General features: G+C 38.3%; 1 protein-coding gene across 1 annotated transcript in view; it reads left to right on the forward strand.

Annotated features, from left to right (window-relative positions):
* Positions 1 to 26,891, forward strand: part of mgat5 (alpha-1,6-mannosylglycoprotein 6-beta-N-acetylglucosaminyltransferase) — a 168,579-nt gene that overhangs the window by 134,915 nt on the left and 6,773 nt on the right. Inside the window, exons 12-16 of the mRNA XM_022668210.2 lie at positions 8,450 to 8,599; positions 19,532 to 19,678; positions 21,400 to 21,516; positions 22,010 to 22,084; positions 26,554 to 26,711. Of these exons, the coding sequence (XP_022523931.1) occupies positions 8,450 to 8,599; positions 19,532 to 19,678; positions 21,400 to 21,516; positions 22,010 to 22,084; positions 26,554 to 26,711 (647 nt within the window). The remainder of the gene's footprint in view (positions 1 to 8,449; positions 8,600 to 19,531; positions 19,679 to 21,399; positions 21,517 to 22,009; positions 22,085 to 26,553; positions 26,712 to 26,891) is intronic.

Here is a 26,891-nt window from a genome sequence, read left to right on the forward strand (position 1 = left end):
TCCACTTACACACTCCTCTGCCAGGCGAGGGAGTTTTTGGGATGTTTTGGTTTGGAAGTTTGTTTTTGCCAAAACTCTCCATGGCAAAAGCCCATCCCTGAGCTAGCAGGCTGGAGACTGTATACAACAATGGAACAGCATAGTCCTGTGTTTTAACATACTTATATATTTACCTTATCAGTGCAATTTTAGTCATACATTTACCTCAGTAAAGCTAATTTAATTATATATTTACCTCTGCAGTGCAATTTTAGTCATACATTCACATCAGTAAAGCTATTTTAATCATATATTTATGTTAGCAGTGCAATTTTAGTCATTTATTTACCTCAGTAAAGCTATTTTATTTATATATTTACCTCAGCAGTACAATTTGGCATTTGTTTACCTCTGCAAAGCTATTTTAATGATACATTTACCTCTGCAGTGCAATTTTAGTCATATGTTTACCTTAGTAGTGCAATTTTAGTCATTTGTTTACCTCAACAGTGTAAGTTTAGTCATATTCATCACAATAAACCTATTTTAATAATATATTCACCTCAGCATTGTGATTTTAGTCATATATTTACCTCAGTAAAACTATTCTAATTGTATATTTACCCCAGCATTGTCATTTTAGTCAAATATTTACCTCAGTGAAGCTATTTTAATTATATATTTACCTCATCAGTGCAATTTTAGTCATTTATTTACCTCAGCAGTGCAATTTTGGTCATATATTTACCTCAGCAGTGCAGTTTCTGTTGTATATTTACCTCAGCATTGCAATTTTAGTCATATATTTACCTCAATAGTGTGCTTAGTCAGTAGTCAGTAGAGGTATTTTAATTATACATTTAAATCAGCAGTGCAATTTTGGTCATGTATTTACAACAGTAAAGTTAATTTAAGCATAGATTTACCTCAGCTCTATTACTCTTGTAATTTGCCCCTTTATTTATTTTGGTATGGATGGGAGTAGATGTCCACACTCTACTAAGGTTCTGGAATGAAACTTTCTTCTCGATGTCACTGTCATCAGAGATGTAGCGTTCTTCTTTATCTTCTTCCACTTGCTCGTCTTCTCCTTCAAAAACACAATATGGATTGTTAATTATTACTTCAGATGTGAAGATTGGGGCAGACAGTGGTTCATTTAGTGTTGCACTTAAACAATGACCACTAGGGCACTAGGGGGCAGTGTTGATCTCACTATTCTGATTGGATGAAAAGTCAACTTTTCTTTTACTTAGATTATGTGTGTATGGGAAAAATCTTAATATGTCATCTTGCTTACAGTAATGCAATAAATCGCAATATATTGTGTATGTATCTTATCGCCAGGTTCTTCTCAGTACAATGCCTTAGTTTTAGGTAATTTTGAGTAGGAACTAAAGTGTGTTTTAATGTTTAAACTTTACATAGAGCTGATTGGCCAGAGAGAATCTTCTCTCAATACAATGCAAATGCAATCTACAGTAGCTTTTCTAAAGCTTATAGAAGCTTGTAAAATTATCAGCTACATTTCACTACATATCAGCTGTGGTAGTGGAATCAGTTCAGGTATCAGGTACCAAAAAGCGAGTGGTGTAGAGTCGAGTAGTGTATAACTGTTTTCCTCACTTATAAGAGTTCTACTACACTGTGCTACTGTCAGCATTTCTGCTGAACTGAAGCATCAACCTAAAAAACTGCGTGCCTTGAGCACTTTCTGTGGACCATGCCTAGAACAACTCCGCTTTTAAAAGACAGTCCTGCAGAGGGTTCTGAGGAATGCTGCTGCACCTCTTTGCATCCTTATCCATGCCCCCGGGGAGTGCATGTCAGTGAGCATTACTCCAGTGTTGCAGGGTTTGGATTTTGCTGCAGGTTTTGATCTGGTTGAAGCTTTGCTATAAATAGACTGTTCAGACTGGAATAAGTGTCGGGTTAGTGCTGGAAGCTCTACATAATGTGTTACGTAGAGGTAGGACTTTTGCCACCTTAAATTTTAGAGGTAATTTTAAACCTAAAAAGAGTCTAGACCAAGTTTGTCCCGCCTATTCAGCTGCTACTTACAACACAAGGTGGGTAAAGACTAGCACACACCTCCTCCAACACACTGATGCAGCATTGCCGAGTAGCCAGCACACTCGGAGGAAAGCGCAGTGACTGTTTCAATACATCAGCTCACAGACGTCTTGTGTCGCAGACATCACCCTTTGGAGTGATGAAGGGAAAGAGCACCATCTACCCACCCAGAGAGAGCAAGGTCAGTGGTGCTCTCTCAGGGCTCTGGCAGCTGATGGCAAGCTGCATGACTGGGATTCAAACCAGCAATCTTACAATCATAGTGGCAGTGCATTAGACTGGCTGGTTTCACATTGCAGTTTAGAGAGTTCACTAAAAAACTTTGCTATATTCTGTCATCATCACACTTGACTGATTGGTTTCTAAAACGTTGTCAGCCAGGTGTTGTGCTGAATTCTGCCTCACTACCAAAATTAGACTTTCCAGTGCACACACATCATGCAGCAAGCCCTATCAGGACGGGATTAGTGTCTCAGGGGTTTCTGGGGTAATTTTCTCTTTTATGGGGGTCCTCTGTGATTTTATTCACGTCGGGAACGACCATGTATGTGTTTTTATCAGACGTCCTCCAGTAATTTTAGTCCTGTCTGGATCCACATCTCTGAGATTCATCACCTCGCGTTGAATAAAATCGCTATTTGTCCACGGAGATCCACGTAAACACAACAGCGAGTGGAAATGGAGGAGCTACTGAACGCGATGTCACGTGACAAAGAAAGCCAAAAAAAAAATCAATTGCAGTCCGAATGCAAGAGTTTTATCACTGAGTAGAAGTGTAAAATATATTTTTTACAGACACTCCCCTGAAAAAACTAATCCCGTCCGGATAGAGCTTAAGATTCCTTTTATTTCTATTTATAAAAATGAGTTAATCTACAGTAACAGCAAATACAGAAGTCACCGGTGTTATCTAATGCATCCATTTTTCTGCTGCGTGACGAGTGTGCTCCCTAAGGATAGTCAGATTTTGGCACAACACCAGTTCTTTTTCTTCTTCTATTGTTTAACGGGTGACGAAATCCTGCATCGATGTCCTGTAATTGGTCAGAAAGTTCAAAGCAAACCCAATCCCAATGGTTCAGTTGAGCCGAAATGAAACTAAACTGTGTGTTCTTTGGTTCGGAAGGTGATTTACGGCACTAATCCAACCAGCAGTTTTACATCAGACCGAACTAAAACTGTACTTTTCTAGGTGGTATGGAAGCAGTGTGGAAGCAAAAGCTTACGCTGGTGATTTCTGTATCTACTGTAACTGTAGATTAATTCTAATTTATATACAGAAATACAAAAGGAATCTGAGGGGAATAAAGTGTTATGTTTATTGTACAAGCAGTCCAATTCAGACACCAGGAAAGGCAAATCGCCAAACTGACAAATTTTCTACATTCTACACAGTATAGTATAGAGAGACTCCGCCCATTTAATTTAGTTAATTAAGTTCTTTAGTCCACAGTCTAAAGCATAAACTACAATTTAAAGGCAGAACTAACTGGACTACATGTATACAGTTGTATACAAACACATGAACGTTGGTTCTGGCCCTGGGCCAACATCAGGCTTAGCATCCGTACAGTTGTGGGATGCACGTTTAGGCAAATGGAAGTCGAATTTCAGCACAACACCACTTCTTTTTCTTCTTCTATTGTTTAATGGAAACAGCGCTGGTTGCGCTGCTTGTCTGCTGAATGGCAGCTGATAGAACTGACACACACTCTGACATCACTCTTTCGATTACTCATCCCACCACCTGGAGTCCGGCTCGGATAATCAGACGGACAGACAGTCAGATGGACAGATGGAGCCACTGAATTTCTGAGGCCTCTCAATAAGAGGTTTCCATAGAAACAAAGTTGAGCGCAGACCCGGAATTAGGAAGTACTCTCTTCTCTCCAGTAGGCGTGAGTGTGTAAGAGAGAGAGAGAGAGGTGTGTGTGTGTGTGTCTGTGTGTGTGTGTGTGTGTGTGTGTGTGTGTGTGTGTGTGTGTGTGTGTGTGTGTGTGTGTGTGTGTGTGTGTGTGTGTGTGTGTGTGTGCGGGGAGCGAACAGGGTCATCTGGCCGTAGATCAGAGGATATGTCTGCAGGCTTTTGAAATGCTAATAAAGGCTGTCAGCAGCCGCAGTCAACACACACTCTCTCAAAAACACACACTCACACACACACACACTCTCTCAAACACACACACACACACACACACTCTCTCAAACACACACACTCACACTGTCTCACACACACACACACACACACTGTCACACACACACACACTCACACACACACACACACACACTCTCTCACACACATACACTGAGCTGTCTGTGGTGCTAACAGAAAGGCTTTCATACACTCTTATGCACATTCTCTCTCGCCTGTTCTCATGCTCTTTCTCTCTTTGTCTCGTCTTTTGCTCTCACTCTCTCTCTTTTCATGTCGTCTTTCGCTCTCGCGCTTTTTCCGCTTCAGTCTTGTCTATTTTTTGTTTTTTGTTTTATGCCTTCTCTTTATGTCTTCATACACTTTTGCACATTCTCTCTCGCCCGTTCTCTCTTAATCTCGTCTTTTGCTCTTGCGCTTTTTTCGCTTCAGTCTCGTTTTTTTTTTTTTTCCTTTGTCTTCTCTTTGTCTTCATACACTTCATCTCGTCTTTTGCTCTCGCGCTCTCGTTCCACTTCACTCTTTTTTTTGCTTTGTCTTCTCTTTGTCTTCTTACACTTTTGCACATTCCCTTTCACCCGTTCTCATGCTCTCTCTCTTATCTCGACTTTTGCTCTCACGCTCTATTTCCGCTTAAGTCTCGTCTATCCCTTTTCTATTATTTCTCCACTGGTTCTTTTTCCACTCTTTCTTGCTTTCACACTTTTTCTAACTCTGTTGCTCCCTCTCTTACTTTCACTGAGTTTTGATCTTCTTTTTAACCCCTTTGTCTTGCTGTTTCTCCTTCTAGTCTCTCTTGATTCTCTCTTTTTTTTAGTATTACTTTGTCACACTCCACTCTGTTCTCTCTGTTTCTTTCTGTCTGTCTCACTTTCTCTCACTCCTCTCTCTTAGTTCTTTGGTCTTGTACTTCTTTCTCTCTCTCTTTCGCTGTCTCTCTCAATTTGTCTCAACCTCTCTTTTTCTCTCTCTCTCCTACCCTCTTGCACTTTCTCTCTCTGCCTCCTACTCTCTCTCTCTCTCTCTCTCTCTCTCTCTTTCATTCAGACTTATCAGTATTGTTAACACAAAGCACAAAGTCACATAAGGGGAAAAAAGGATTTTTAATAGCGACCTGAAACACTGAGCCCCACACACACACACACACACACACACACAGGAGCTCCTATGCTCAGTATGCAGCTCATGGTGCAGTTAATGCTGTCTGTTCCACTGCTGTTTTATGGCTCTATAAAACTGCTTTATTCCCTTTGATTAAACTTTCCTCCCGAGACTCTGATTCCATCAGATTCTCACTTTTGTGTACCACACACACACACACACACACACACACACACACACACACACACGCTCTCTCACACACACACACACACACACACAAACAAACACACAAAGGAACTGGGGCTTTTCAGCTCAGCTTTGCTTGGTTTTAACTGCTGTGTCTGAGCAGACAGTAAACTAAACAGTCTCTGAAAACACACACACACACACACACACACTGCAGTTTTCTTTCAATGACAGTAAGGATGAGTAATATTGTTTTGAGTTTCCTCCTTCTATGGTCCAGAAAACTAGCTATTCTTGCTAACAGTGTGTGTTTTGTGGAGTGTGTACATCCTGTTTATAGCCTGTCTGCTCTACTACACTGAGCTGTGTGTGTGTGTGTGTGTTTATCGGCAGTAAGGCTTTAGTATTTTTGTTGTTTCTAAATGAATATAAACTTTTTTTCATTTTTTTTTTATTATTGTTTTCGCTAATTCATCATTTTCTGCTAATAAATGCTGTAAATGACAAACAAGAATCAGGACTGGGGCCTGGAGGCTAAGGGGTGAAATGGTATTGGGCCTCAGAGTTAGTTATTATATTTAATCCATATTCCAACAAAAATAACATAAATAAAAGCAATCTATGTAAAAGTACTCAACATTAGCAGCACTGAGTTTACATCTCTAAATTAAAACACTAATGGATTCCTAGGCTCTGTGTAAAGAGTGACTTTTTTAAATAAATTGGGATAAAAAATGGTAAGATGATTAATTTGCTTTAAAAAAAAATGTCACATTAAAGATTTCTGGTGTATTTCATATACAGTTTGGACACCCCTGCGTTTATGTGTTAATGTTGACAGCACTACATTAATGCCAACTTTGAACAGCTCCTGCTATCACACACACATACACACACACACATTTGAGACAGCACTCAGAAGAACAGTGCCAGGGTAATCTCTTATCAAAAATTGGTGACCTGGCATAACAGACTATAATCCTCGGATTAGTTTAGAATTAGTGTGATTTGGGACACAACATCAGCAGGAGGCTTGGGGGTATAAAACAGGAGCTGCAGTAGAAACACTTTAACACCTTTTTCTTCATGTTTATTTTTACTATGATTTGTTGCGTATGGGTGACAGCCTCTGTTCTCTATGGCTGTTGGTTTTCTCTATTTGCTGTGTTTATGCTTATGTTTACCTTCTTTCTTTGAACATTTTTGTTATATCTGCTTACCTGTCTATGGTTTGTGGGATATTTGCATAATTGCTGATGCTTCGCTCGTGTCTGTTGGACCTTTTTGTCTGTAGTGTATTATTTCCCTGTTCACGGTTCATTTGGTTCAGTATGCTTTGTATACACTGATCAAGCATTATGCATTAGTTTATAAACAACTCCTTGTTTCTACACCCTGTGTCCATCTACTAGTTCATCTAAAATATATATATATATATATATATAATTAAAAGTTACTTTATTTTAGTAATTCAGTTCAAAATGTGAAACTCATATATTATATACAGCTCTGGAACAAAATGAGAGAGCACTTCAGTTTCTAAATCAGTTTCTCTGATTTTGCTATTTATAGGTTTATGTTTGAGTAAAATGAAGATTGTTATTTTATTCTATAAACTACAGACAACATTTCTCCCAAATTCCAAAAAAAAAAAAAAAAAATGTCATTTAGAGCATTTATTTGCAGGAAATGAGAAATGGCTGAAATAACAAAAAAAGATGCAGAGCTTTCAGACCTCAAATAATGCAAAGAAAACAAGTTTGTATTTATAAAGTTTTAAGAGTTCAGAAAGCAATATTTGGTGGAATAACCCTGTTTTTTAATCACAGTTTTCATAAATCTTGGCATGTTCTCCTCCACCAGTCTTACACACTGATGCCAGGAGAGATCTAAGGGTGTAAAAAGTTTTATTGTTATAGTTATTTTTTAGTTTACTTGGATGCCAAAACTGCAGGAATGGGTATCCTCACATCGGTCGCCTCACTGCCTGTTTTCCGGAGTAATCTTACGCCTTAAAATAGCCTATATTTTCTGTTTAAAATATGTAACCAAGTTTTTATTTTAATAATTACAACAATAATCCAGAAGCTTCAGCTGAGATAGTCTGTGATTACCTGTACAAAACTGCACTGTGGAGCATGAAATGAAAACATACACAGAAAAGCATTGCTTATTCAGCTCTAAAAACAGTCTAAACATGATTATTTTAACTTTTTCTGCTGTACTTCTGCAGTGGTTGGTGTTGTCTGTGGTTAGTGGTGTTTGTTAGCTTTGCTATTCACGGAATGTGCTGAAAGATGGAGACTGTATAGAGTGGTATTATCCGATTATTGGGGTTAAAACCTTTTATTTTCTTTCCACTATGACTGAACAAAACTCCAAACTGTCCGGTTAAATCAGAGAAATATCGTCTGATTGCATATTTTGGCTAAAAATCAGTAACGATACCAGTACATAGGTATACAATACAACTGTTCTGTCTATAATTGAGCTGACTGGTTTCCTGGACCTTTAGTCTCCTTTTAAGACTTAAATCAATCATTTGAAATTTAGAAAAAGGATAAAAGAATATGACGGCTGCTGTGTTGAAGCTCTCTACAGTGCTTCTTTCTAGAATGATGCATAAGGTCACAACAACAAGCACTGCCTTCTATTGTTTTGTTGTTTTGCATAGAAGAAATGCTCTTCGCTGCCAAACAAGTCATCAGTGTCCAAATGTGGGTGTTCTTTAGCCTCGAAAACGTAAAGCCAAATTATGCTTTACAAATGTGCTGTATACACAAATGTTCACATACGTTTTAGTGTGCTCTTTCAGAACCGAAGTGTAAGCATGATAAAGAAGAACATGATATCCCAAGATGCATTAGATTGGTTTTAACTGGAAAAGAGCAATAACGGTCATGTTTTGGTAATAGTGTGAATGTTATATTTAAGTCTTATGTTCTACTTTTTGTTTTCTAGGACAAGAAGAAGTATCTGGACATCATCCATTCATACACAGAGGTTCACGGCACAGTCCACGGCACCAGCACTGTCCACCTTCCACCATACGTCAAAAACCACGGCATCCTCAGCGGCCGAGACCTGCAGTTTCTACTGAGAGAGACTAAGGTGAGTTCAACCAAACAAATCATTGAACTCCAGTGTTCCAATTGCTTCCATGACCACAGGTGTCTAATAAAACCAAGCACCTAGGCATGCTTTACCCAGACTGCATTACAAACATTAGTGATAGAATGGGTCGCTTTCAGGTGCTCAGTGAATTCCAGCGTGGTATGGTGATGTGATATGCCTGTACCTGTGCAACAATTCTAGTCCGTACAACAAGGCCAACTGTCAGTTAAATAAACACATAATGTCAGAAAAAGAGCATCCTACTGAAAAACACCGTAAAACATGGTGGTGGTAGTGTGATGGTCTGGACAACTTGCAGTAAAAGATGAAACCAGGAATTCTGCTGTTTACCAGAGAGCCTATCTGTTTGTGACCTCAAGCTCAGGCGTACTTGGGTTCTGCAGCAAGACAATGACCCAAAGCACACAAACAAATGGATTAAAAAACAAAATGAAGATTTTGAAGTGGCCTAGTCAAAGTCTGATTGAGATGTTGCATCTTAAACAGGCTGTTCATTCTCAAAAACCCTTCAATGGGACTGAAGTAAAGAAGAACTCACGTGTGAAATTCACGTTGGATGTAGTACAACATGATAAAGAGTACTAACCTTTGTTGAATAGCCCACCTCCGCTCTCCCGCTGCTTTTCGAGATCCAGCTATTTTATTCAGTTTGTTTAAACACACTTTAGACTGGGTGATATGGGGCATATTCTTGCACCTTTAGATAAATCGCCTTTTACACTGTTATTCAGGCTCAGAGTAGCTCCACTCCTCATTGGTAGAATCCGGAGAGCCCTGACATTTAAAACGAGGCATTAATAACTTTAAAAGTGCTCAAGAAGTTTTGTTAAAAAACACTGTTTACAACCTGTAGCGTTAGCTACATCTCCGGGCGCTGCCATCTTGAAGTATATTCATGGTCAGTAGAGTGACGAGCACATAATGTTGCGGTCTGGAAGGACACAAACACAAACCATTCTGTCTTCTTTTACCTTTGTGTTTTTCTCTGTTATGCCGGCTGAAGCTGCACCTCAAGCACAGTTCACATCCCGGCCATGTCTTCTTTATGAGTACAGCATGTACTTCCATCAAAATTGCGTGCTCATCACTATACTGATCATGAATTTTCTTTAAGATGGCGGCACCCGGAGATGTAGGTTACGCTAGGAGTTGTAAACAGTGTTTTTTTTAATAAACTACTTGCGCACTTTTAAAGTTCTTAATGCCTTCTTTTAAATGTCAGAGCTTTCCTGATTCTACCAATGAGGTGTGGGAGTACTTTGAGCCTGGATAACGATATAAAAAGCGATTTATCTGCAGGGGCAAGAATATGCCCTGCATTATCCAGTCTACAGATTGTTTGGAAAAAAGGAATAAAATTACTGGATCTCAGAAAGCTGCAGGAGAATGGAGGTGTGCTATTCAACAAAGGTTAGTACTCATATAAATCATGTTTTACTACACCCAAAGTCAATTTTACACTGGAGTTCTCCTTTAAAACAACTTTGAAAAAAAGAATGGACTAAAATTCCCTTACAAAGGTGTAAAAGGCTTGTTTCCAGTTAGCTTAATCGCAGTTGTTGCTGTCAAGGGTGGCACAACCAAGTTATTAGATTTAAGGGGCAAACACTTTTTCACACAGGGATAGATTGGTTTGGATAGTTTATTTTCCTTTAATAAAAAGTGTTTTTTTTATATTTAATAAATGGAAAAATATCATTTTGACAAAAAAGCAAAAATAAAAGAAATCTGTAGGAAGCAAATATATTTTCACGCCACTGTACATACTGTGTATGCTCATAATATTCAAGCATATAAAGCTTTATTCGACTCCAGCAACTTCTTATTGGTGCGTTATTTATTTGTATTTTTTGTCTGTCAGTGAGTGTATTGTATTGTAAGAGTGTCTCTCTCTCTCGCGCTCTCACACAATGCGAATTCTCATAGTTTTCTCAAGTTTGACCAACATCCACTTGCTGTTAATCTGCTGAATGAGGCTCAATAATGTCAATTCCCTGAGCTGTTTTAGGAGAGAAGCTCCTATTATACCATTTACAGAGACTGTCTCTGTCTGTGTCTCTGTGTCATAACTCACTAATAGCGAGTGTGAGTCCCCAGTGTGCTGTGCAGTTCAACCTAACATGAGAACATCTCCTGTGTCTGAAGTTCTCTCTCCTCCATATAAAACAAGCTCTCCTCAGCTTCCTCCTCTCTTCCTCATACTGTTTACTTCTTCTGTACTTCTTTCTGTGATCCCACCCAGCATTCCTTTCATCCCGTTCCTCCCTCCGCTTCACTCCCTCCGATCCCTATCTCTCTCTGCTCCCTGATGTTGCTGCAGTCTCAGGGGATGATGGTTGTGTGTTTGGATGGAGCGTGTCTGAGCGTACACCCCTTTGGGAAATGATTATCATTTCTAAATGTTTTGATTTCTTGCTTAATTATGTAACGCTTCATCCACACTCTTATTATATTTCAATTAAAGTCTGCAGGAAAGCGGTTCGTATTGCATCCAAATTGTTCCTCAGAAATAACATGAGGTTATTAGCAAGCGGGAGTGAGTGATTTCAGCTCCACACCCACCGCCTGGTACCGTCCTCCTGCTCTAACAGTCAAAAAAGATCATAATCAGTGGAATAATTGAAGATTAAAGCAGGAAAGCATTCAATTGAACAAGAATGCTTCATTACAGACGAATGTGGATAGCTTTGTCAAGCATGTCGGGCTTTGTTTCTGTATATGAAATATTTGAGTGAGGATTAGGGTGGTTAAGGTGATAATAACTTAGTGATTAATCACTTTAGATAGATAAAGGATTTATTTTTATAGCGGTATCCCACTAGGTTCAATCTTGGGGTCTTTTCAGTTCCAAGTTATTCGATGCAAAGTCACCTGAAAACATTTGAAAATCAGGAATATGTTAACTACAAACATAGTCAACAAAGAAATTGCTGACTAAATTTCTTGTGACATCCCTTAAGCTTTAAACAAACATGGAAAGGTTTGTAAATCATATTGGACTACATTTCTCTATTTGAAAGATGATTTTTTTTTGGCATCCCACAAGGTTCAGTGTTAGGACCTTTGCTTTTCTTATTGTTATTCCTAACTCCTTTTTGCCGTTCAGAGGTATTGTCTGCTTGTAGCCTTCTGCTAACCCTGGCTAGCACTGCTGGAGCAGTTTTAGCATTAGCCGCTAACCGCAAGTGCTAGCTCTTTCGCTATTCAGAGGCGAGCATATTGGACTGTAGCCTGAGACAAACTGATAGCTAATATCTGGCCCTGGCTTACCGGAACACTCAGGGTTCCTCAGCGTAGAGTTGTCCGACGGCATTTCATTTCTCACCAGTCGTACTTGAACTAAAAAGGAAACTTATCCAGAAAAAATAAATGAATGTCAGTCCAATAATACTTACCATATTTTTCAGACTGTAAGGCGCACTTAAAATAAAATTTTACCAAGGATCGTCAGTGCGCCTTATACCATATTTTCCGCACTGTAAGGCACACTGTGTTATACGGCACACTATCAATGAACGTCTATTTTCTGGTCTATTTTCATACATAAGGCTCACCGGGTTGTAAGACGCATTTTAGGAGACACTATGAGGAACTTCTAATTCAGCAGGTCTCGCCGCTGGGTGGTGGTGGGGGACGGGAAGTAGCTAACTAAGTTAAGTAAAGCTAAGCTAAGTAAACAAAACTGTAATAAAAAAGACTTTCTTTTAAAGTCAAACGAGCGCTGGATGTTAATCTACACAGATTTCTCTCCTAAAACAGGTTTATTTGGTTGAGTAAAGCACTTCCGTGCTTTAGAGCATTAGCATTAGTGACTAACTGCTCCAGCAGTGCTAGCCAGGGTTAGAAGCAGGCTACAGCCCGATAATACTCACCTCTGAATGGGAAAATAGCTGTTAGTGGCTAATGCTAATGCTACTCCAGACCCGGTGCTGGAGAACTAAACTGAAACTCCTGAATAACACAAATTCATGTAAATATTGTAATGTAAATATTTTATGTGCGCCTTACAGCGTGAAAAATATGGTAATCTAGTGTGCTTTATGTATGAATTTTACCTGTCAGGTATTAAGGAGCAGTAAAACCGCTCTGCTTAAGTACAGCTTTATAAAGGAGTTTTAGTTTAGTTCTCCAGCGCAGACACTGGAGCAGTATAAGCATTAGTGGCTAACCGTGCTAGGACCTAGTTTTTTTATATACAGAGGCGTGAATATTAGACTGTATCCTGCATGTTTACTAGATTAATTCAAGCTACATTAAGAGTAGCGCTGTTAGGCGGCATTTACTAGCGCTAACTGTGGCTAGCGCTAGCATTTATCCTCTAATGCTAACATTGTTGCACCAAGCTTTAGTGGAAATCTGGAAGTCTAAGGTTACTGGAAATAAACAGAAGTGCTGTACTCTCCCATATAAACAGTTTTCAGGAGAGAAAATCTAATCTAATCTGTGTAGATTAACATTCAGCACTCATTTGACTTTTTTTTATTTTGTTTTGTTTTATAGAATAGCAAGGTTGTTTTTTTAGCTTAGCTTTACTTAATTTAGCTACCCTCTCCCACCACCAAAGAAGAGAGGACTCTGTGTTAGTCGAGGGTCATTTGCATATTATGATAAAGATATGGAAATGTATGAGCCGCCATTTTAGAAGAAAGTGTGTGTGTGTGAGAGGTTGAAAGAGAGAGAGACATTAAAAGAGAGCAGGAAATAGTTTTTTTTTGATGTCTCTCTGTTTCTATGTATTCTCATTTTTGCTTCTTTTGTACAGTACCTGTCAAAAGTTTGGACACACCTTAAATAGAGTTTTTTAGTTTTGTTTTTTGTTTTTTAAATCGATCTGCATTGTAGGTTAATAATAAAGTCACCCCAACTATTTAAAAAAATAAACAGAAGTGCTGTACTCTCCCATATAAACAGTTTTCAGGAGAGAAAATCTAATCTAATCTGTGTAGATTAACATTCAGCACTCATTTGACTTTTTTTTATTTTGTTTTGTTTTATAGAATAGCAAGGTTGTTTTTTTAGCTTAGCTTTACTTAATTTAGCTACCCTCTCCCACCACCAAACCCAGTGGCGAGACCTGCAATATTAGAAGTAAAACATGAAGACAGAAGAGCTTGAACCTAAACTAAAAAGAATAAAATAATTCTTAACCCTTAAATTTCACCCTCATCCTCTCAAGCTCTAACTATCACTTTAACAACAGCCCAAACAGCTGTTCCAGTTGTGCACTGCCCGAGGGCTGGGGTCTGTGGCCTGTACTCAGCAGTTTACCCTTGTGTTTTTATGATTACTCCTCAGAGAATTACACACTCTCTCACACACACACACACATTTGGTGAAACTGTAGGACTGTGCTGCTGCTGTGTGCAGTGTAAGCTCAGCTAGTGCTGATACTGTTAATACTGCAGCGACTGCAGCTGCTGATCTCCTCTGCCTCCCTCTCTCTTCCCAGCATTCACCCTCCTCTGCAAGTCTTTTTGCTGGATAAACTACTGATCAATAACACAGAGAGACCTGTGGAGTGTGTGTGAGTGAGTGAGTGTGTGTGAGTGTGTGTGAGTGTGTGTGAGTGTGTGTGAGTGTGTGTGTGTGTGTGTGTGTGTGTGTGTGTGTGTGAGTGTGTGTGAGTGTGTGTGAGTGTGTGTGAGTGTGTGTGAGTGTGTGTGAGTGTGTGTGAGTGTGTGTGAGTGTGTGTGTGTGTGTGTGTACAGTTGTATTTACTTGGTTTTAAAACGCTGCAGACTCTGATAGTCTGCCTGAGCATCATCAGCCCTCTGCCCAGCCCAGAGATTCCAATTACGTGCCATGCAAATTCATGCAAATGAGCACAGATTGGGGACTCTGTGTTAGTCGAGGGTCATTTGCATATTATGATAAAGATATGGAAATGTATGAGCCGCCATTTTAGAAGAAAGTGTGTGTGTGTGAGAGGTTGAAAGAGAGAGAGACATTAAAAGAGAGCAGGAAATAGTTTTTTTTTGATGTCTCTCTGTTTCTATGTATTCTCATTTTTGCTTCTTTTGTACAGTACCTGTCAAAAGTTTGGACACACCTTAAATAGAGTTTTTTAGTTTTGTTTTTTGTTTTTTAAATCGATCTGCATTGTAGGTTAATAATAAAGTCACCCCAACTATTTAAAAAAAGAAACAAATGGAATTGTTCAGTAAACAAAAACAGGGTTAAACAAACAAGAATATGTTTTATATACTTATATCTTTATTTACGAATCCAGGATCTGTTTGGAATCTGATGACAGTCAGGTTAAAGTATGAAGGTCCTGTGTTTAGAGCTTAACTCCTGCATTTTTCAGCAGGATAATGCTCCTTTCTAATCTGTATTATCGCAATTACTACTCAACTAATTAAAGAAAAAAAAAACTTTTAAGAGTGGTCCAGCTCTAAGAGTGGTTCGAATCCCGGTCATGCAGCTTGCCACCACCTGCCGGAGCCCTGACAGGGTACAATTGGCCTCCCTCTGGATGGGTAGATAGCGCTCTTTTCCCTCATCACTGATGTTGATTAAGTCAGTCAAAGCATCTGTGAGCCTAAGTATCAGAACTGAGTCGCTGCTCTTTTCTCAGAGTACGCTGAGTGATGCTACTCTGCAATGCTACATCAGCAGCAGTTGAAAAAGAGGCGGTGACTGACTTCACATGTATCAGAGGAGGCATGTGCTAGTCTTTACCCTCTTCGTGTTGTCTCTCTCACACCTCTGTCTCTCTCTTTTGTCCCTCTATTAACCTCCACCCTTTACCTTGTCATTAATCTCTCAGGCTGGGTTTATTGTGTTCTTTTGTTAAGATAAGAGCTGATGATGTAATAAACGGTCACTCCAGGTCACAGGTGCAGCCGTGATTCATACACAGTCAACTCGCTTTCTATGATCTGTTTAATCCACCTGTCAAATATTAAATATTGACTCCATCTGCTTGAGCTGTGACTGTTAAATTGTTAGAACCTTAAGTAATGTTATGTGTACTTACTTAAGGCTATTGTTCACTGAAGATCACAGGCAGAGTTACTTTATTTCCGTAATTCAGTTCAAAATGTGAAACTCATATACTATATACAGCTCTGGAAATAAATAAGAGACCACGTAAACACCTTAAAATTATGAGCTTCTTTGATTTTACCTAATTGAAAACCTCTGGATCTGGAATATAATCAAGAGGAAGATGGATGATCACAAGCCATCAAACCAAACTGAACTGCTTGAATCTTTTGCACCAGGAGTAAGCAGCATAAATTATCCAAAAGCAGTGTGTAAGACTGGTGGAGGAGAACATGCCAAGATGCATGGAAACTGATTAAAAATTATTCAAAAACAGGGTTATTCCACCAAATATTGATTTCTGAACTCTTAAAACGTTATTAATATGAACTTGTTTTCTTTGCATTATTTGAGGTCTGAAAGCTCTGCATCTTTTTTTTATTTCAGCCATTTCTCATTTTTTGAAAATATGCTTTAAATGAAAATATTTTTGGGGGGAATTTGGAAGAAATGTTGTCCGTAGTTTATAGAATAAAACAAAAATGTTAATTTTACTCAAACATATACCTATAAATAGCAAAATCTGAGAAACTGATTCAGAAACTGAAGTGGTCTCTATACTTTTATGGAGATGTGGATTTCATTTTCCAGCAGGACTTGGCACACACTGCCCACATTGACAAAAGTACCAAATAAAGTGGTCTTATATAACATTTAAATTTTTAGAGACACTGATTTTTGGCTTTTATTGGCTGTACGCCATAAATTATCAACACTAAAAGAAATAAACGCTTATAATAGATCACTCTGTATGTAATATATCTATATAATGAGTTTCACATTTTTGAGATGCACAAGTATAGGTCAATTTACAGTATGATATTGATATCAGAGCTGGTGGGTTACACCCCCCTGCATCACCACCACCACCACTGCCCCTCTCTCGCCTCAGATTCATGTCAACACTTCTGCTTTAGCTTTCAGTTCAGCCCTCAGCTCGTAGCACACAGATTGCTATTAATAGCACCTGTTTCCTTTCCCCACTTCCTCACAGCTCCTCCTGTATTGCTGGTGACTGTTGGATATATGCTTCCCCCTGCAGGCCAAACTGACATCCTGTTCCAGCAGTATTAGTCTGTATATGATGGATCACAGCAGACTGGAAGACTATGGGCTAAATTTAAATTGTAAATAAAGTAAACACCGTGTGCTTATCGTTATTGTGGTCATTTGTTTGCAGTAGTGATAAGACTAGAAGGTCAGTCTGGGCAATCACACTGTTTTTACTGAGTGATGTGAGCTCGCAGACCAATAAACCAATCACACACTGCCTGGCCAAAAAAAAAAAAAAAGGTCACACACTATAATATATGGTTGGACCTCATTCAGCTTTGATTGCAGCTGTTTCAATAAGCTTCTGCAATTTCACAAGATTTATTTAAATCCAGTGTTGTTGGATTAATTTCTCATCAAGATCTTGCAGCAGCATTGATGATGGTAGAGTCTGACCACTGCACAAAGCAGCTCTTCTCCATCCAGCACATCCCAAAGATTCTCAATGAGGTTAAGGTCTGGACTCTGTGGTGAACTCTCTCAATCCATGTGTGAAAATGATGATCTCATGCTGCCTGAATCCTGAACTCTTTCACAATTCCAGCTCCATGAATCCTGACATTGTCATCTTGGATTATGCCCGTATCTTCAGGGAAGAAAAAATCGATTGATGGAATAACCTGGTCTATATTCAGTATATTCAGGTAGTCAGCTGACCTCATTCTTTCAGCACATACTGTTGCTGAACCTAAACCTGCAGACCAACTGAAGCTTTAACCCCAGATCGTTTGCTTTGTTATCAGTCTGCCTAGTGCATATACAGCACTGGAAAAAATTAAGAGACCACTTCATTTTCTTAATCAGTTTCTCTGATTTAGCTATTTATAGATATATGTTTGAGTAAAATGAACATTGTTGTTTTATTCTATAAACTACAGACATTTCTTCCAAATTTAAAATAAAAATATTGTCATTTACAGCATTTATTTATTTATTTGCAGAAAATGAGAAATGGCTGAAATAACAAAAAAAGATGCAGAGCTTTCAGACCTCAAATAATGCAAAGAAAATAAGTTCACATTCATAAAGTTTTAAGAGTTCAGAAATCAATATTTGGTGGAATAACCCAGGTTTTCATGTATCTTGGCATGTTCTCCTCCACCAGTCTTACACACTGCTTTTAGATAACTTTAGGCTACTCCTGGTGCAAAAATTCAGGCAGTTCAGTTTGGTTTGATGGCTTGTGATCATCCATCTTCCTCTTGGTTATATTCCAGAGGTTTTCAATTTGGTAAAATAAAAAAAAATATTTAGTAGACTATTTAGTTTTAATAGTGAATAAAAATGGCTAAATAATTAAAAACAAACCTGCAAGGAAAAAACAAACGTGTTCGGCCAAGTGTTTTATTTAGTTTGGTTTCAGTTTCGGCCAAAAAGATTCATTTTCAGTGATAGAGCATCTCTATTCCCAGTTAAATCACAGTTTTTCAGCATCTTGGCATGTTTTCCTCCACCAGTCTTACACACTGCTTTTGGATAACTTTATGCCACTCCTGGTGCAAAAATTCAAGCAGTTTGGTTTAATGGCTTGTGATCATCCATCTTCCTCTTGACTATACTCCAGAGCTGTATCTGCTGTTGTGTGTATGCGTGCTGTGTAGTGTGATGGAATATATTTAGAGTGTTCTTCACGAGTCATGAAGTGAGTGTGTGTGTGTGTGTGTGTGTGGGGAGGGTGTATCTTCCCCGTGCCCGAAGCCGTTCCCTGAACCCGCTGGGCTGTGAACGTGTGGTCATCTGTCCAGCTCAGCACAGACTGTCCTTTGTGCCCGGTGGCCGGCGTTTAGCCCCGTGCTAGGCTAAAGGCCCCGAGGCCCAGACTCTTCCACAAGCACATTATTGTGGCTCTGCTCGTGCCCCCCCATGCTGGCAGCAGGGCCTGGGCCTTCTCAAATATTTGTTCAAGTCATGAAGCTGAATAAGAGTCTGTTGTGAGATCGGCCCTGTGATCCAGAGAGGAGGTGGATGCCCTCAGAGAGTACATATGATAGAGGAGGAGGAGGAGGAGGAATAGCAGAGCTTGAGGACTGAATGCTGGAATAGTCTGTGCACAGCCTGTTGTTCATTGTTTGGTTGCCTGTTCATGGGATTTTTCCCTCGTCACCAATTTCCCATCGCTCCAGAATTGCATACCGGAATGATATTGATTCTTGATGCAGTGCATTACATTTTTTTGCTGTAGAAACAATATTTCAAACCACTCAATATAACGTAAATTGAGTTTTTTTTTTTGTTTGTTTTTTTTAATTTTTTTTATAAAAGATGCAAAGCAAGACAACCTCAAAAACAGAGTTTTTATGAATGCTCTAGCAAAAGTGGTCTAACTTTAAAAAAAAGTATATAGTATATAAACAAAAAAAAAATGTCACTGTTATATTGCATATTTCTGCCCTCAGGCACCAAATTAAATAAAACTGTTTTAGTATATAGACAATAAAAGCAATCAGAATTGAGAAGAGAATTGTTTTATCACTTGTTTTATTGCACTCTTCACTCAATTACAGTCACAGTATATGTCCTTGCTTATAGTAGCACAATATACTGTAATACTTCTGCATTTTCATACATATTACATTGTCAAGTTCCCTAGTGTTTGGAAAACATTTAAGGAAGTGTTTTAAGACCAGTGCTGATAATGAACTTTAGTAAGCCTCACTTGTTCAGTTTCTTCAGGTTTTGTTATCAGCAATTAAATGACTAAAGATCTGCTGAATGATTACGTTTTTGCTGGATAAATGCGACATTAAAACTATATTTTCTGCATCATCAAACTCTAATTGTATTTCTTTCTTTTCTTTCTTTCTACAGTTGTTTGTGGGACTGTCCTTCCCTTATGAAGGCCCTGCCCCGCTGGAGGCAATAGCCAATGGTTGTGCGTTCTTGAATCCTAAGTTCCACCCACCCAAAAGCAGCAAGAACACAGATTTCTTCAAGGGCAAGCCCACTCTGCGAGAGGTACCAGCTCTGTACACACACACAATATGATTTTACAAAACTTAATGCTGAATGAACCAATAGAAATTCTCCAATATTACTTAAAGGGGCAGTAAACCCCCTGATTTTTGCTGACTCCATCCCTAGCTCAAATTTGAAAATGGCTAAAATATGAGGGGGGTAGTTTGGGAGGGGCAGTGGGTGATGTATGGGTTTAGAGCAGCTGATTACGAGTAGAGACCAGACATCAGTGGGGGGGTGATATTATTGATTGATTTGCATGAAATTACTTCACAATAAAGGCATTTTGTAAAGGTTAGAAAAGGTTTATAATAATGTAAGCAGGACTGGTAAATTATACTGGGTAGATATAATCTGTCTCTAGTAGATATATAACGGGAAATGAGAACAGTTTAAATTTTACTTATGCTAGTAGTACCCTGATGTGATAAGTGGGGGTGGGTGATATGGCACGATTTTTTAGGGTATAATATCGTTCACGATATTCACAAATGTTGGCGATATTATCACGTACGAAACGATATTGCACGCCACTCATTGTGTGCCTCTGTTACTATTTTTCAAGTAGTTAAACATAAATACTTTAGTAGAAATTCTATTTTTGCCTCATATATGTAAACCTGACACTTTACCATTATCTAATTACCCAAGATCATGTAAACACCATGATTGTATTACTGACAAAATATCATTTTATGATTTTCTTGTCATATTGTAGATACAGATTTTTTTTTTTTGTGATAGTGAAAATGATCTACTTTCACTATGCATATTAAGAAAGTCCTTCTACTGACCAGTATAAAAGCTGTACATCTCCTCTCTGTTAGTAGAGCTACAGACTGTAGCCCATCTGTTGTGCTGCACAGTTAGACACTCACCACCTGCCCCATTCCTCTCTGGTCAGAGCTCTGTTTACAGGAGCACTGTTGACATATTCATTTTCCCTAGATTACTTTTTTTTTGGCCTTTTAAATTGTGTTGTTTTTATTTATGAGCATACAGTATATAATTGTAATGACTTAAAATAGTATTGATAATGAAATTATTACACATCCACAGAGATGATCGAGCCAGTAGCTAAGCTACTAAAACTAGCGTTGCACGGTGTACCGATATTTTGTCATTAAAAATGGTACAGTACCCCATTTATTTAGTACCGGTACTTCAACCCAATCAGCACCAGGTGCCACGTTGGTCTTACCTTAATACAATAATGCCTTAACAAGGGGGGTTCCAAGCTGTTGCCACTCTGATCGGGAGATCACTTGTTCGAATCCCGGTCACGCAGCTTGCTATCATCTGCTGGACCCCCAAAGGAGGGCACAGTTGGCCTTGCTCTTTTTGGTGGGCAAATAGCACTTACTCATTTACCCTCATCGTTCCAAAGGGTGATGTAGATCAGCACAAGGCATCTGTGAGATGATGTATCAGAACAGAGTCGTACAAAGTATTAAAGCAAGGGGGGCGAATAATATTGGACGCCCCACTTTTTTTAGTCTTTTATTTAAAAAAAAAAGTTTAAAATATTCAATAAATTTTGTTCCGCTTCAAGATTGTGTCCCACTTGTTGTTGATTCTTCACAAAAAAAGACAAACAATTTCATATCTTTATGTTTGAAGCTAGATCTGTGTTGGCTTCACTTTTAAAATATATTGTGCTGTCCATGTTTTTCTTTCTTGGTTAATTAATTAATGTGTTTTCTGTGTGTGTTTGACCTCAGTTGACCTCCCAGCACCCGTATGCTGAGGTGTATATTGGGCAACCTCACGTCTGGACTGTGGACATAGACGACCCTGCAGAAGTGGAGAGGGCTATAAGAGCCATCCTGAGCCAGAAGGTACACAAACACATATACATACATATATGTTCAAATACAGTACCAGTCAAAAGTTTGGACACACATTGTCCACTCACATTGCGTATTACACATTGCTTATTGCTTATTAATATGTATATTATTATTATTTTTTTTCCTCTCCCTTTATAGCAATATAGGGTGTTGAGTGGGTGGGGTTTGTTTGTTTAAAAAAATAATTCAAGATTCAAGATATTGTATTTAATGCATCTTATTTTGCGCTTTCTTGAGTAAAAATATATTGGAAATTGGACTTTAAGATGGGTAGGGTGTGTTGTAAAAATAACTGATACCACACTGACATGCCAGCAGTTATGGGACCTGCAAACTTAAAAAATCTATATATGATGCATGCACCTGTCCCAAGACTTTTGGCATGTCAATGTTGTTTGAGTTTTTTTTTTTTTTTTTTTTTTTTTAAGAAGAGAGTTTTTTGATGGTATTTGTAACTGTGTGATGTTTTGTTCTGTGTCAGATTGAACCTTATCTACCATACGAGTTCACCTGTGAGGGGATGCTGCAGAGAGTCAACGCCTTCATAGAAAACCAGGTATGTCTGAGTCTGTTCTTACTGTATAGACTGTGCACAATATATACTGTAAAATACAGTAGGATGGCAGTTTTTTTTTTTTTTTGATAGAATCATTAGAACAGTTCGATAATAAAAGAACCTGAAGAAGCAACAATTAGTGTTTATTATCCACAGCTCTGGAAAAAATTAAGAGACCACTTCAGTTTCTGAATCACTTTCTCTGATTTTGCTATTTACAGGTTTATGTTTGAGTAAAATGAACATTGTTGTTTTATTCTATAAACTACAGACAACATTCCTCCTAAATTCCAAATAAATTTATTGTAATTTAGAGCATTTATTTGCAGAAAATGAGAAATGGTTGAATTAACAAAAAAGATGCAGAGCTTTCAGACCTCCATTAATACAAAGAAAACAAGTTCATATTCATAAAGTTTTAAGAGTTCAGAAATCAATATTTGGTAGAATAACCCTGGTTTATAATCACAGTGTTCATGCATCTTGGCATTATGTTCTCCTCCACCAGTCTTACACACTGCTTTTGGATAACTTTATGCCTTTACTCCTGGTGCAAATAGTTTCTTTTTTTTCAGAGCTGTATATACTGAAAACATTTCCAGTACCTTGTTTTATTTATTTTTTATGTTTTGATCAATTAAAACAGAATATGGGAACTCTGTATAATAACTTTCATTAATATATTTTTAACTATTGATCAGTAGACGTAAACAAAGCATTAGTTCAGCAGAATTTGAATATTAACAAATGCTCACACATGACATATATATCAGCATGGATATGTAAATAATCATTAGCTCATTAGAATTTAAACAATAATAAATTGCTAGTTTTAAACTGGGCAAATGTTTATCAGTTGCAGTTCACGTTACCAATGCTTTCATTAGTATTTTCAAATGTGATAGCAATTTTTAGTTTCTAAAAATGTGAAAAATAACAGTTATTAATGATTAATTAATGGTATATTAATTGAAGTATTTATAAATTGTTACCCAGAATATTCTTTTTCTGTCCCAGTTTTTTTTTTTTTATTGCATTATTAAAGTATGGAGCCATATCTCCCACCTACACTGCCCCCGTTGCCGTTCTTGGGGACATGTGTTCTCTCCTGTGCAGCTGCTCTGTTTGTTCTCAGTCAGTAAAGAAATGTGACATCACACCTGACAGTCTTGCAGCTCGAGAGGGAAGGAATGGAGCGAGAGCGCGAGAAAGCGACAGATGCTGAAAGAAAAACAGAAAGTTAAACTAGTTGCTAAGTTTTACCTTCTATAGAGTTTCCTCTCTTTACATTGTTGAGCTAAAATATTGACAACTTTTTTTATCTGTTTGTAATACATCAGATTTTTCTGTATTAAATAGAGACATTCAATCTAATCAAATATTGCATGTAATGTGAGGTCAGTCCTTCTAATAACAGTAATAACAATAGGTTTTGACTATGTATTTTAATCTGTGATTGTTATCTGTAAACATAGGGGCTTGTCTGCTTGCATGGACATTTCAACTAAATGCTAAAACCTACGCTTTTATTCTTAATGGCATTTTTTTCCCTAACATTACTTTTACTTTTATACTTTGAGTGGTTTTAATAGCAGTACTTTTACACATTTACTTACATGAATGTGTGCAAGCCACTCTCTGAGGTTGTACTTCATGATACAATTATCTATTATAAATCCCATGACTTTTGGTACATCAGTGGGAGAATCAGTGGGAAAATTTCAGTGGGAGAACTTGCACAGTGTTTAAATACTTATTTTCCTCACTAAATATAATATTATTTTGGCAATGTTTTGATTGAGTGCTGACCTCTAGTGTTTGTTGTAAATGTAGCTCATTGCACCCGTTTAAAACTGAAGAAGCAATATTTAAACACTAGATATCTATTGGTCTCTGCTCAGCTTAGAACTGGGCGATTAATCAATTTTAGAATCGATTTTATCGATTAATTCGAATTTACAGTTAAGGACCATGTGTTTTTATGAAAATCGTTTTTCTCTGAGTTTTAATTTTTTTACCAGCGACGCTCCCCTGAGCTTAGCCCCGCCCCTCTCTCCCGCGCGCAGCCCCGCCTCTCTCTCCCTCCCTCCCGCGCAACACCCACTCACCTCATTCACCACATAGCCTGTCACTCACCTCGTCCACAGTGTCTCCCTCTTTGTAAAAAGCTATTCAACAATTTGTCTATAATAGGTTTGAAAACAAAGAAAACTTAAGAAAGCTAAAAAAAAAAATAATAAAATAAAAAACTGCTCTTATAATAACATTTAACACCACAGCAAAAAACTGATTTACACTACCGTTCAAAAGTTTGGGGTCACTCAAACAATTTTGTGTTTTCCATGAAAAGTCACACTTATTCACCACCATACGTTGTGAAATGAATAGAAAATAGAGTCAAGATATTGACAAGGTTAGAAATAATGATTTGTGTTTGAAATAACATTGTTTTTACATCAAACTTTGCTTTCATCAAAGGATCCTCCATTTGCAGCAATTACAGCATTGCACACCTTTGGCATTCTAGCTGTTAATTTGTTGAGGTAAGCTGGAGAAATTGCACCCCACGCTTCTAGAAGCAGCTCCCACAAGTTGGATTGGTTGGATGGGCACTTCTGGCGTACCATACGGTCAAGCTGCTCCCACAACAGCTCAATGGGGTTCAGATCTGGTGACTGCGCTGGCCACTCCATTACCAATAGAATACCAGCTGCCTGCTTCTGCTGTAAATAGTTCTTGCACAATTTGGAGGTGTGTTTAGGGTCATTGTCCTGTTGTAGGACGAAATTGGCTCCGATCAGGCGCTGTCCACTGGGTATGGCATGGCGTTGCAAAATGGAGTGATAGCCTTCCTTATTCAGAATCCCTTTTACCCTGTACACCTTACCAGCACCAAAGCAACCCCAGACCATCACATTACCTCCACCATGCTTAACAGATGGCGTCAGGCATTCTTCCAGCATCTTTTCATTTGTTCTGCGTCTCACAAACGTTCTTCTTTGTGATCCAAACACCTCAAACTTGGATTCATCCGTCCACAACACTTTTTTTCTAGTCTTCCTCTGTCCAATGTCTGTGTTCTTTTGCCCATCTTAATCTTTTTCTTTTATTAGCCAGTCTCAGATATGGCTTTTTCTTTGCCACTCTGCCCTGAAGCCCAAAATCCCGCAGCCGCCTCTTCACTGTAGATGTTGACACTGGTGTTTTGCGGGTACTATTTAATGAAGATGCCAGTTGGGGACCTGTGAGGCGTCTGTTTGTCAAACTAGAGACTCTAATGTACTTATCTTCTTGCTTAGTTGTGCAACGCGGCCTCCCACTTCTTTTTCTACTCTGGTTAGAGCCTGTTTGTGCTGTCCTCTGAAGGGAGTAGTACACACCGTTGTAGGAAATCTTCAATTTCTTAGCAATTTCTCGCATGGAATAGCCTTCATTTCTAAGAACAAGAATAGACTGTCGAGTTTCAGATGAAAGTTCTCTTTTTCTGGCCATTTTGAGCGTTTAATTGACCCCACAAATGTGATGCTCCAGAAACTCAATCTGCTCAAAGGAAGGTCAGTTTTGTAGCTTCTGTAATGAGCTAGACTGTTTTCAGGTGTGTGAACATGATTGCACAAGGGTTTTCTAATCATCAATTAGCCAATGAGCCAATGAGCAAACACATTGTACCATTAGAACACTGGAGTGATAGTTGCTGGAAATGGGCCTCTATACACCTATGTAGATATTGCACCAAAACCAGACATTTGCTGCTAGAATAGTCATTTACCACATTAGCAATGTACAGAGTGTATTTGTTTAAAGTTAGGACTAGTTTAAAGTTATCTTCATTGAAAAGTACAGTGCTTTTCCTTCAAAAATAAGGACGTATCAATGTGACCCCAAACTTTTGAACGGTAGTGTATGTAATTTATGTAAAAATAAAGTTATTTTGAGATGTGACTGCCTATTTAAAAAGCTACAGAAGTTGTTAATTTGTTGAAGTTTATTTGTATCATTTCTAACATATTTAGAGTGTTTTTTACTCACTTTTTTCTCTCTTACAATGTTAATCCTTTACAGCTTCAAAAACATGTATTATGCAAATTAGGCAATAAAGTCATTTAGCAACTTCTAGCGACTTTTAGGAGATTTTAGTAGGGGGAAAAATTTGATTTAAATCGAAAATCGGATTTTTTTTTTTTTTTTTTTTAAATCTACGATTTTTTTTTTTGGGGCCATATCGCCCAGCTCTAGCTCAGCTATAACTGGGATTATTGGACGATTGTGTAAAAAAAAAAAAAAGCCTAATTAAGCCTAATTGGCTCAGTTTTTCTTGGGTCTATAAGGACACAGTGTATCTCTCTCATCTTCTTTTTAGAATCTCTCTCTCTCTGTAGATATATTTCTGTTTCTTGCTTTTTGTCTCTTTCTCTCTCACCGTATCTCTTTCTCTGTGTGTCTGTGTGTGTGTGTGTGTGTGTGTGTAGGATTTCTGTCACGGTCAGGTGATGTGGCCTCCGCTCAGCGCTCTGCAGGTTAAACTGGCACCAGTGGGGAAATCCTGTAAACAGGTGTGTCAGGAAGAGCAGCTCATCTGTGAGCCATCCTTCTTCCAGCACCTCAACAAGGACAAGGACCTGGCCAGGTCAGTGCATTGAGAGACACACACACAATATACACACTATCCAGACTATGAAGGAACACATAAGGGATCATGTAGTAACTTAAAAGTGTTAAACAAACCAAAATACTCTGTGAAGCATTTAAGTTCTCTTATCTGGGAGCTGTTAATTAACCTGTGGTTTCTGAGGCTGGTAACTCTGAT

Source organism: Astyanax mexicanus, chromosome 23 (genome assembly GCF_023375975.1).
Source record: "Astyanax mexicanus isolate ESR-SI-001 chromosome 23, AstMex3_surface, whole genome shotgun sequence".
Classification (NCBI taxonomy): Eukaryota; Metazoa; Chordata; class Actinopteri; order Characiformes; family Acestrorhamphidae; genus Astyanax; species Astyanax mexicanus.